This window comes from Uranotaenia lowii, chromosome 1 (genome assembly GCF_029784155.1).
Source record: "Uranotaenia lowii strain MFRU-FL chromosome 1, ASM2978415v1, whole genome shotgun sequence".
In the NCBI taxonomy this organism is placed as follows: domain Eukaryota; kingdom Metazoa; phylum Arthropoda; class Insecta; order Diptera; family Culicidae; genus Uranotaenia; species Uranotaenia lowii.
The window spans coordinates 189,161,399-189,174,597 of record NC_073691.1 but is presented as its reverse complement, the minus strand read 5'-3'; the positions used below and the strand labels follow the sequence as shown (position 1 = coordinate 189,174,597).

At 41.5% G+C, this 13,199-nt stretch overlaps 1 protein-coding gene across 1 annotated transcript; it reads right to left on the bottom strand.

The window, feature by feature from the left end:
* Positions 1-8,380: 8,380 nt before the first annotated feature.
* Positions 8,381-12,565, bottom strand: LOC129738230 (uncharacterized). Its single transcript, XM_055729420.1, has one exon. It carries the CDS (start codon positions 12,563-12,565, stop codon positions 8,381-8,383), a length of 4,185 nt encoding a protein of 1,394 aa, XP_055585395.1.
* Positions 12,566-13,199: the final 634 nt, after the last annotated feature.

Genomic DNA, 13,199 nt, shown 5'->3' with positions numbered 1-13,199 from the left:
AGTGCACTTTTTTAACCTAAAATTTTTAACAAAAAGTAAGGTCACAAAAAAATCAACACAAAACTAATTTCACTCACCTTTAATTTCGAACTCTCTGAGTCTGTTTTGGAAAAAATTGATGCATTATTTTATGAATACAAATTTATACATTTTTTAGCTTTGCCTACTTTGATTGTTTAAGGGTAGTCGAAAATCAATGTGGTACACAGAAAGATGACGAACGAACACGCAAACTCAAAAACTCGTCATTCAAAAAGTAAAAAGGTTAACAAAGCCTACGTCACTTGCCAGGATGTTTATGTATCGTAGGTGAGAATCGTAAACAGCAGTTGGCAATGATTTTTTTCTCTAGTTTTCGCTGGTACAGCATTGATGGTTGTTTGTTTGAAAATGCAACTGACGTCACGAATTGGTTACAATGTTTACAAAAAAAACCTTTTACTAACACTTAGATGAGATTTCCATCGCCATCTGAGATATGTATACAGGTTGATCGAAAATGGGTCTCAACTCCGTTTAACAGCAAGTTAGTGCTGCAATCTATGACTTCAAACTAAAAACGTAGTGTTTGACTGATTAAAAAAATAAATATTATTGGATTAATATTGATTTAGACTGCCATACTCAAGACATAACTTCTTTCATATAAGTTGAAAATACTCTGAAAAATGAATTAAAATTGTTTTTTGAATAAATGATTATTAAAAATGACCCCAGCAAACATTTTTGTAGATATACACCCTTATTCTCTTTTTTGATCGAATGGCATTCGTTCGAAAAAAAATTTATTTCATATTGAATATTTCTTTGAAGAGATCTAAATTCAACTTAAGACTAAAGTGTACATCATTCGAAGATATAATGGCTAGCATTTTACTAATGCTAACAGTACTTTGTATGCCGTGACCGAGACTCGATCTCATGACATCTGGCTTGGAAGACTTGAACGCTGTCCTCTAGGCCACGGTCGGCGGCTATTCTTATTTTCAATCGAACGAATGCAAACAGTTCGATCTTTCGAACATTGTTCGTTCGAACGAATGGTTACATTGTCGTTTTCAATCGAACAAAATGTTACTATCACCCAACAAACGTGAGTCAGATACTGCGATCCAGCAGCGTTTTTGAAGTATCCGTTCGAACGAAAGTCAGATACGCCATAAACGAGAATAAGGGTGATATTCTAATGCCGTTTTGATATACGTTCCATATTCATTATAGAATGATCGTATGAAAGTTGAAAAAACACCATTTATCTACCAAAGTGGAGGCAATATATGTACATAGATAAATTTCATTTCCTTCTTAAACGACGAAATCAACACCAATTGAGTGCTATCCGACACCTATTAGAAGAATGCAAGAGAGCGCTCCTATAGCCGACAAATCGGTGCCAGTGACAATATTTTTTCACTGGTCATTTTAAAAACTACAAACATGGCGGACTTTCTATCATATCCGATTTCTTTCATATCTGACCTTAGACGACATTTTATACGATCTTTTTACCATGCAGTTAGAATTACGATTCGCAACATCATTGTATGCGACATAAGCTATCATTTCTGATTCGATTTCATGTCTGCTGGGTTGTGTTCAACCACTATCAAATGCAGAAGAAAGAATTTGATTTTTGTGTCTCTGTTTTGCACAATAAACTGTGTAAACCACAAGAAATCTTGAAGGGACAAAAGTACGAATTATATACAGGGTCCAATGTGGTAAATCTGAACGGAAAGTTTTTCTACCTGTTCGCGTGAAAATCTAGCAAACATAAAATCGCATTAGAAATGATAGCTCAAGTCGTTAACAACGTTACTGCGAATCGTAATTGCTACCGAATAACGTTTCGAATATCTTACAATTCGTATATGTCATATCGCTTTAGCCAGAACTTAAAAATATGTATGTATACTGCTTCCACTTTGGTAGGTAAATGTTGTTTCAGTGAGCTTTTACGATAATTCTCTAATGTATATGAAACGTATAACAATGCTGTTGGGAAATATCATTCAAAAATGTTTTCTGGGAAATTGCTTAAACAAGATGGATTTTGTAAACCAACTGAGTATGGACAATTTGTGAAGAACTCCGAATTCACGCAGGTTGTTCGCTTATGTATTGGATTTGTATCAGAAGAAAACAGAAGCTGCTGCTGAAAGCAAAGATTGATGCAAAATATTTTTTTTCTTGACTTCAAGCCGAAATTGTGGAATTTTGAATTGTTGTACTTTCACAGATTTTTTTTTCGGCAACCTTAGTATAATGTTTGATAAAAGGTTTATACGAAGAATTTTAGTCATATTCAAAAATAAACATTTTCCTTCACTCAATGAAAGTTTTTGATAAAAGTCTGCCAATTTATTTGGAAAACTATTTTGAAATTGTTGTTTGATAGTTATAAATTTATAGTAGCTGAGTCTACAATGCCAGTTTTTCTATTATACCTCTAATTTTGTCATAGTGAACTGCGATCTCTGTTTTTTTTAATTTTTATCACTTCTGCTCCCTTTTATATAAATTGATGAATTCCGGGAAAACTTAAAAGTTCGTTTTCCTAATGGAGGGCACAGCTATCATTTTCCGTGACCCAATCGCATAGATGTGTCTGCTTTCCCACCGACTAACGCCCTCCCTTCCCCGTAGCAGTTGATATTGCTGATCCATTAGCTCAAAATATTAAAATATGAAACTGTAAACGTAAACCGTGCGATGCCATTTGGATGATTACGGATCCGATACACCAACTTCTCCTAAATATTATAATTTTCCGGACGACTTCGTCCATCAGAAGCGCCCTGCCATGCCCCATATGTAGGGTAAAATGTAAATGGAGATGATTGCAAAACGCGATGGCATCGGTTGGATAATTTAACTGATGAACAATGATTCTGATGGTTCAAAAAAATGGCTGCATATATGTAATGAAACTAATGAAAAGTGTCACCGGATGATAACTGCAACGATTTGTGTTCGTTCTCGTTTGATGACAAATGTGCATTATTTTGAAGCAATTCTGTTTGATGGATTTTTCCGTTGTAGATAGAGCATCAGAAATGTGCACCTTACAAAATAGCTTCCATTATTCGGGTATTAAATAAATTGAATTCAAATAATTTCTCTACAATTGTTTATGAGTTTATAATCAAATGAATGGAGATTGTTCAGTGTATGGCCGATTTTCGGATTTTTACATGTAGGTTTTCTAGAACAAACTAATGCGAATCTATAGAATAGTTTGAAAGTTACTTTCCTGAGCAATTTTTCTGTCCTAAAATCGTCCTGTAATTCCAGTTGTTGAAAATGAAGGACGAAATCGTCCCGACCAGAGGAGACAAAATTTCAGTGTGTAGTACACTCTAAGATTACATTTTTTCCACTCGGGATCATGATCCTCCGAATTACAGCAAAAACTGACGTTTAATCTCGGTCAAGCTGCTTCCGAAAACAACTTTTAAACAGTTTAAATAATCGAAAACGAAAGTGATGTTGCTGAGTTTCTATTCTGAAGAACGTCGGTAGGCCAGTTTTGTTCCATGTTGGTTTGTGCCTAAACGTTTGTTGAAAGCATAACTGACCATTTATCGTTTTTCCAGGTTGGTTATTTCTGAACTAAATAAGCTTTGAAACAAAACAAAAATCAAGAAACATTTCCCGATAGAGTTTCACCAATCAATCGTTCCAGATGAATGCCATCAGAAACAACCAATCAGCAGCCTAAGGATGATTGTAATTTAATTGTTCGGTTAGGTAATGATATTCCCCATTTAGGTGTATTTTACCAACATCCATCAATCATTAGGGTGAAACCAACGGGAAAAACGAAGGATTAACGAAGGAAAAATAGAAAATAGCGTGCTTATGAACACCCAGAGCCTACTGTTTGTCAAACCGATCACTCCATAAGTCACTCGAATTCATCGTGTGACACAAACATGACAGCGGCTGTTAATGGTGAAAAGAGAAAAAAAAAAGCGTTGATGAGTTGCTGTTTTGCTGAAACCGGAGAAACTTAAACGATCCGAAAGCAGCCTGACACGAAAAGTGACACTTTTCGAGCCTCTCCTATCAAGCAACATCCAGATAATGTGCTCACATTAGGGCTACTGGCAATCCATGGTAAATATGAATTGAATGTCGCCTTAATTACCCCCGAAAATTCCGGTGTGAAAATTTGGGTTCGAACCCAAAATTTGGCACGCTCGATTTTCGAGCCCCTACCGGCAACGCTCAAGTGGCTGGCCATCAACATTGCATGCCTAATTTGATCTCTAGCGAGGCTTATGACGAACACAATGCAGCGCCGAAGGAAGATTGATTTTGACTTTATTAAGTCGAAATTCAGCTGCCGTCGACGATTTCCGATGAAGTCGTTTGGTTCCGGATTTCAGCAAGGACGGGATTTGTGGCTGAGGATCAATTTGCGCCAGTTGGTAATTTGGAATCGGGCTCATGCCGGTGGTCGATGGAATTAACTGTGTTAGTTGGCTAGTTCATGGATCGGAATGATGAATTCCAATAGAAAATTAAAATGCTTTGATTGTATTCAATAACTTAGACATATACACTGCAGGCCAAAAGTTTTTGATCACCCCCTCAAAAACATGAAAATTTTTATCGGCCATATCTCAATTGTGGAATTTGGTCCACCCCACCCTGAGATAATCGGGTTTGAATTTTAAGTACGGGTTTTGAAAAATGTCCCAGGTTTCAAGTAAATTTAAGTCATATAAACTCAATGTTAACATTTTGTTAAATACATACAAAGAAGGTCTTGCTCACGATCTCTCGAATGAGATCAAAAGAATTCCAATATGTAATAAGACGGCTGATCAAAATTGTCATGTTTTTGAGGGGGTGATCCCAAACTTTCGACCAGCAGTGTATAAGGGCTTTCTAGGCCAACAGAGAAGGTTGCAAATGTAGAAAGCTAATCTTCAATAAATAAATTCCAAATTGCATTCAAATGACCAAAACGTAATGTAATGTAATGTAATGCAATGTAATGTAATGTGATGCAACGTAATGTAATACAATGGAATGTAAAGTAATGAAATGTAACATACGTGGAATACGGCAATTGAATGAATATTTTAAAATGACAAAAATGACAAAAATGACAAAAATGACAAAAATGACAAAAATGACAAAAATGACAAAAATGACAAAAATGACAAAAATGACAAAAATGACAAAAATGACAAAAATGACAAAAATGACAAAAATGACAAAAATGACAAAAATGACAAAAATGACAAAAATGACAAAAATGACAAAAATGACAAAAATGACAAAAATGACAAAAATGACAAAAATGACAAAAATGACAAAAATGACAAAAATGACAAAAATGACAAAAATGACAAAAATGACAAAAATGACAAAAATGACAAAAATGACAAAAATGACAAAAATGACAAAAATGACAAAAATGACAAAAATGACAAAAATGACAAAAATGACAAAAATGACAAAAATGACAAAAATGACAAAAATGACAAAAATGACAAAAATGACAAAAATGACAAAAATGGCAAAAATGACAAAAATGACTGTTCGCGCACATAAGGGCGATTCCGGGTTTGGTCGTGGTCCAGACTTCGATTTGCATGCAGGTTATTCTCCGGATTGGGGTCACTAACTCGCTCGCGTGATATGGTCACTAAAAAGTCCAATTTGCTGGTTTCACAAAAACACTTTATTGCGGACTAGTAAAAAGACAAAGTTTTATTGAAGCGAACGCGGCGATGGTGTATTCGGAACTACTTTATTCTTCTAACTTCTATTCAGTAGAACCTAGCTAGAGTATACAATAGTGTTCGGAAAGGCCTTCTCGTGAGTGCCTTATCTACCTAAGTAGACAATGGGGATCTACTCTGATCTCGTAGAGTACTACGAGACCAGTAGTAGCGAACTAGGGTGGCTAGAATAATTTGGCTTTAACATACGCCGGCCGCCTTGGAATCTATCTGATTTCAAAAATATGTACAAAATTCTTGAATTAGGTTTTACCTCCTAGCTAGATAATCGATTTTGGATTCTGCTATGTTCTAATAATTCTATATCTGTGTTCTACATTAATTAGCTTAAACTTCTTCAATTTCACATTTTCACAATAGATGCATAGATGCATTTTTGAAACTGCAACCGTTGCATTTTCGCCTCCTCGTTGCTTCGATGCTGGAACGGACCTGGGGTGCCACGCTGGATTGCTGGCTAGACAGGACCTCGATGTGGACTGTATATGACTGTTGTGATGCTGCTACTTCGTCAGTGGTGGGCACCGTCTTCTGCTACAATATGGTTATCTGCTTGGGACACCGAACGGACCTTTCGATGCTGTGTGGATTGGATTCTTTGGACCTTCTTCTGGTTCCGGACTCGGACTGGCTTGAACCCTGACGACCTTCTGGACCTGGACTCGGACTGCCTCGGATTCCGACCTCCTTCGGGCTCTGGGGTGTTACGACCATCGGTGGGACCACTTCCGGGAACGGCGGACGCCTCATCAATCGCCACATGAAATCATAGGGAGCTTTTTAATAGGAAATGATTAACATTTAAGCGACTTGCCTGGAACGGAGGCCCAAAGGCCTCCGCTTCCTCCCCTGCTGCTGTGACGACGCTCGATGGCTCTGAGATTGGTGAAGTGATGCTGGTGTCGTGAAGATGTCGAGGTGATGTCGCTGTGAAGACTTCGCTTGGATGTTGGCTGGAGAGGTAACGGTGAGCTCTACCGTCTTCGATTGCTGATGGTTTGACCTGATAAAAACCGTACTCTGGCGATGGTACAAGAACATTGCATGTTGCTTGGAGGTTGATCAGTCCCCCGAACAGCGTGCGTGATTATCAAACTTGATCTGCATAAATTCAAAAAGGAAACCAAACGATTCACAGGACACCACATATCGACCATGCATTTCCCCGAAAGTTGAGCCCTCATGCTTGAACCAGGTGTGTAGTGTTCGGTGTGGATAACGGTGTTCTCTTGGCAACTTCTTCGGCGGATGGACCCGACCCTGCGGGTCCGGGTGGACGACAACTGGAGGACGAAACATTTTCTGAGTTTTTTCGAATATCATTATAAAAAAAATACTTAACTGGACTGCGGGAGCCATTCGACTCCCGCAGGTGCTCCAGCACCTTCGTTGGAGGAGAATTAATTCTCCCCATCGGCGTTTGGAGGGTTGTTCGGCATTGGAAGAACACATATCTTGGAGATCGCTCTTCCGTAGATGCCGCCTTTCGTTCGCACATTTACGACTCGGATATTTCCATCAGGACCTCGGAAAACGTCGGTTACTCGTCCCAATGGCCATCGCAATGGCGGTATTTGCTCGTTGACTATCAGCACCATCGTACCTCTGGAGATGTTGTCCCTTTTTCTGGTCCATTTGGTTCTGGTTTGGAGATCTGAGAGGTATAGTTTGGACCATTTCTTCCAAACTAACTGGGTATACTTCGTCGACTTCTGCCACATGCTCAGACGGTTGTCTGAGGTATCCTCCAGATCTGGTTCTTCAAGAGCAATAAGCGGACGTTGTGTTAAGAAATGCCCAGGAGTGAGGGCCTCGAAATCGTCAGGATCATCGCTCAATGGGGTAAGAGGGCGTGAATTCAAAACTGCTTCCGTTTGAGCCAAAACCGTCGTCATTTCGTCGTATCGCAGAATTCTGGATCCAATCGTTCTTTTGAAAGCGCTTTTGAAGGATTTCACCGCCGCTTCCCACAGTCCCCCGAAATTTGGTGACCGGGCAGGGATGAATTGGAAGTTGATGTCTTCTTGGTGAGCTTGCGTCGTCACACAATCTTGGAACTGCTGGCTTCGGAACAGCCGTTGAAGATCCGCAATCTCTCGACTAGCCCCGACAAAGTTCCTCCCATTGTCGCACATGATGAGATTCGGTTTTCCTCGTCTGCCAACAAATCTCTTCAAGGCTCCCAAAAAACTTCCGGTACTGAGGTCAGCGACTAGCTCCAAGTGGACTGCCTTGGTAACTAGGCACACGAAAATGGATACGAAGCACTTAATCGGAGAACCACGACGATGGGGATAAGTCAGCGCAAATGGGCCGCAGTAATCTACTCCCACTTTCAGAAATAGAGGTGCTGGATTGACGCGTACTGGTGGTAGATCTGCCATAAGCTGCTCGAGAATCTTCGGTTTTGCTCTGAAGCATGGGATGCAACTATGGATAGTTTTCCGTGCCAAACCGCGAAGGCTGGTTATCCAGAATTTCCCGCGAACACTGGCGATAAGCAGCTGCTGCCCAGCGTGGTAGAGGGAATCGTGATAGTGTTGGACAATCATGGCAGAAAGCGGATGGTGGTGGTCCAGAATTACTGGATGCTTACGATTTTCAGACACAGGGGCATTCGCTCACCTGCCGCCGACCAAAAGTATACCGTCTACGAGATGTGGATTTAGTCTGCAAATCCGCGATGAAGATCTGACTTCTTTTGATTTGTCCAAATCTTTAATTTCTTGGCTAAAGCATTCGCTTTGAGCCACTCTGACCAGAATTTTCTTAGCATCATTGAGCTCTTCGAAGGAAAGATTGCCCGTCTTTCGAGATGTTCGGTTTTTCTTTTGAGAGTTGTGGCGGAAACGTTGAAACCAGGATACTAAGCGCACTAACTGCGAGAACTTAGACTTCAAAGAAAACAATTCATTCGGTTCAACGCTTTGAACGGGCAACGATACTGATACCTTTTCTTCTAACGTAGTTTTATCGAACTGTTCTGGTGTCATTTCATTCACCTCAGGCCAAGTGTCACGGGTTTGCTTCAACCAAAGTGGCCCTTCAAACCAAAGCGGCTGATATTGGAGTTGAACGGGGGTCATTCCACGGGAAATGATGTCAGCCGGGTTTTCAGAACCAGGAACATGATGCCAGCTTCCCTTTTTCGTCAAATGCTGGATTTCGGAGACCCGGTTTGCCACAAAGGCTTGCCAGTGAGATGGAACGGATGCCAACCAACACTTCACGATAGTGGAATCAGTCCAAAAAAAACTCTGAACGTCAATGGACGTTGCTTTGCAAAATTTCTCGTACAAATGACTCAACAAGAGTGCAGACGACAGTTCAAGCCTGGGAATGGACTGCTTTCGTTTTTTCCTTTTGAGATCTTCAATCGGAGCGACTCTGGACTTGGATAACAATAATAGCACCGAGGCGGAACCATCTTCGTGGATGCAACGTAGATACAGGCATCCTCCGTACGCCTTCTCCGAGGCGTCACAAAATCCGTGTAGTTGTGCCTCACAAATTCGAGCGAATCCCACCCAACGTGGAATCGAAAAATTATCGAGTGACGAAAAGTTTCTACGGTATTCTACCCAGAAGTTCTGCATGCATTCCATCAAGGGCTCATCCCAGCCGCCCTGGATCTGCCAAAGTGATTGGATGAAGATCTTGGCTTGCACGATGACAGGACCTACCAGTCCAAGAGGATCAAACAGTTTTGAGGCATCCGATAGCACAATTCTTTTGGTGATTATCGACGCGGAACTCCACTTAGGCGGGCGAAAATGGAATAGATCCGTGCTAGGCTCCCAAACCAAGCCAAGGGTGGTTACGGTGGAAGAGGAATCCAGCTCTAGTGTACTTCCACTACTTCGTAGTACAGCTGGAATCTCGGCCAATATTTCTTCACAATTCGAGTTGAATTTACGTAACACAAATCCAACAGAACTTAAAAGATCGCTTAGCTCTCTCACCGCTCGTTTCCCTTCTTCTGGGGTATCCACTCCAGTTAACGCATCGTCCATATAAAAATCCTTTTTCACGATCCTAGAGGCTAGTGGGTGACTATGCTGTCCATCTTCTGCCAGCTTCAGAAGGCATCGAGTAGCTAAGAACGGGGCACTTGCTGTGCCGTACGTAACGGTCGTTAGCTTATAGATTCGTAGCGGTTCTGACGGCGAGTCCCTCCAAAGAATGCACTGATAACGTTGATCTGCTTCCGCTAGCTTTATCATCCGGTACATTTTAGCTATATCTGCCACTATAGCATATTGGTGCAATCGGAACCGGGTAACGATCGAGAGCAGATCGTCTTGCACTATGGGCCCAACCAGTAGACCATCGTTGAGGGAAACACCGGACGTTGTGGGACACGAAGCATCAAAGACAACCCTCAGCTTCGTCGTTGTGCTTTCGGGCTTGATGACTGCGTGATGGGGCAAAAAATAACGCAGCTCATCTGGACAATCTTCAACCAGCTTCATGTGGCCCATATCCTGGTACTCCTGGATGAATTCGAAGTAGGCCTGCTTCAAATCAGGATGGTGGGAAAATCGTTTTTCCAAGCCATAAAAACGCTTTTCAGCCAAACGCTTGGAATCTCCGAGACGAATCAGAACGAAATCTTTCTTAGGTAGGGAGACGACAAACCTTCCGGTCGCGTCTCGAGTAGTCGTTTGCGAAAACATTTCTTCACATAAAGACTCTTCGACGGAATTGGTGCTCTTAATTTGACAAGACTCTAATTCCCAAAATCGTGCAACCTGCTCGTGTATATCTGACATGGAACACAGCTGCACCGATTGGTCGGAAACGGGAACTCGGGATTCTTGGGCTCGACCGGAAATTATCCACCCAAAAACTGTGTTCTGCATTGTGGGACCGTTCTCGCTGATTTTGTGCTGACCGGGTTGGAGGAGGTCTAGGAAATATTCGGCCCCGATCAACATGTCAATCTCTGCTTTTTGGTAGAACGAAGGATCTGCCAGAACCAGATGCTCCGGTACCTGCCATTTTTCAACGGCGAAACTCTGCGACGGTAATTTAATCGTAAGACTTGGCAAAACGTTGAAATATATTTCCTCGTTGAATTCCGAAATATGGGGCATGCGTGGACCGATGCATGCTCTGACGGCTTTCTTGGAACTGCATCCAGATCCACCAATTCCAAAAAGGTTCAAATTATCAGAATACTCTTGTAGGCGAAGTTTGCGAATCAGACGCGACGTAACGAAACAATTCTGAGAGCAGGAATCTAATAATGCTCTAGCTAGCACGCTGTGGCCGGTGGTATCGAAAACTCGAACCAGGGCGGTTGACAAGAGAATCTGATGTGATGTGTATAGAGGAAGTGCAATGGTAAAGGATGGTGTGTTAGGGTCTGTGGCATGCAGTGGGTGTGGGTTATGCGAATTATCTTTGACAACTGGGAATGCTGATGAAACTGTGGCTATTGGTTGGTTGGATTCGGTAGATGTGTTGGTTGTTGTTGGTGGATTTATGGCTGTTTGTTGATTTGACTGCGAAAACGTTGGACGATTTTCATGATGATAACGATTTGTCGAAGTCGGTGGATCGGAGGGTTTCGGTTTGGCACTGTTAGCTTCTTTTGCAGGATGCAGCAGCGTATGGTGCCTTCTTCCGCAATGACGACAGGATCCACGGGTACAATTCCTTGCAAGATGACCACTGGAGAAGCAATTCATGCAAAGCCCATTTCTCTTGACCGCTTCGAACCTCTGGGGAATGTTCATCTTCTGGAACTTTTTGCACAGAAAAACGGAATGAAAACTTTCTGAACAAAACCTGCATCGACCGGAGGTAACAGCATGGTTTGCGCCAAAGCGTTGTTTCTTAGTCTCCGGTTGGGTAGAAGAGGATGAGCTAATTGATTGCAATACTGCACAATGGTTTTTCAAAAAGTGGATCAAGTTTTCGTAAGTGGGGACTTCCTTTGAACTGTGGTAAGTCTCCCACAGCTTCAAAGTTGCGGAATCCAGTCTGGAGCATATCATGTGGACAAGAATCGTGCTCCACCCGACGACTTTTTCCCCTATCTTCGTCAGCATTTGAAGGTGCTTTTCAAATTCGGAAATCATCTGGTTTAAGCATTCAAAACTCTCTTTTTTCATGCGATCGACTTCAAAAAGAGCATCCAGGTGAGCTTTGACGATCAATTTATTGTTCTGATAACGATCCTCAAGCACCTTCCAGGCGATCTCGTAATTATCGCCGGAAAGATCAATCGACCCAACTTCTTGTAAAGCCTCGCCTGAAAGTGAAGATCTTAAATAAGTAAACTTATCCATGCTGGAAAGTTTCTCGCTTTTGTGTATTAGGCTTTGAAAGGCATCACGGAAAGGGATCCAGTCACCCAATCTTCCTGTGAACGTAGGCAGGCGGATTTCAGGAAGCTTAACCCGGGATTCAGGGCCCACCATGGCTGACGAAGATGCTTGCGGCTGCTTGTGGTTACCATCTGCACGTAGGAAGCTCATGAGTGCACTTTTCGACCGACAATACTGCTCCTCTGCCTGGGCGAAAACGATGTCATTTTGTTCCTGTCTTTTTTCAGCTGCACTTTGAAACTCCGATCCTGCTTCTTCATCTTCGCCTTCTTCCGGCCCGTTCTGATCCTCCAGTAACAGCACAATTTTTAATCGCACATCTACAAATTCTTCGTAAGCACTTTCCAACAGTTGCAAACGAACTTCAATTTGGTCCTGATCACTACTCGTAAAGTTTTTCACAAACTGTGACAGAGTGTTCAAAGATCTGCGCGCACGGCGCTCTTTCACAGAAAGTTCACGAAGACTCATGTCTAAATTAACTTCCCAATCTGATCAATTTTGTAACTAAACAACGTCTTTCTCGCACTATCACCACTTCAAGGCAAATATAAAGTTGTTTGCAACTGTGGACCAAAAGTTCGTTTTCATTCACTGCACTTTATAGGATTTTCACTTTTCAGATTTTGTTGCATTGCACTTTAGATTTCACTGTTTTTCTCCATCTATTCCGACCGATTCATCTCAACGATTATCCCGTCGCGACTTGACAGTTGACAAATCATCCAAATTTCATAAATCAGTAGAGATTCCAACCAATTAATTAACGACTCATTGAGAAAAAACAGCAAAATTCAAGACCAACAATGCAATTCTCTCGGTACCACAGGGATCATGTAAAATATCAAATTTGTTGTCAAAAGAAATGAAGATCAATTCGCATGCATTTCTTTATTGAATCTTACCCATTTCATCACCCACGCATATCTGGCGGCAATCAGCATGCAATGAAAGCCACAGACCGTTTACCATGCACAATTCCTGACACTTTCCGAATATTGGTCCACCGTCTAATAATCAGGTTCCGATTGCCACATGTGATTTCACGACCAATTATCTCCTAGCATGCAAGATGGCGCAAATTCCAAACGGTAGATTGGAAAAG

Bases quoted from the DNA above. Each gene is read 5' to 3' on its own strand.
- LOC129738230 (XM_055729420.1), bottom strand. From the start codon at position 12,565: ATGAGTCTTCGTGAACTTTCTGTGAAAGAGCGCCGTGCGCGCAGATCT.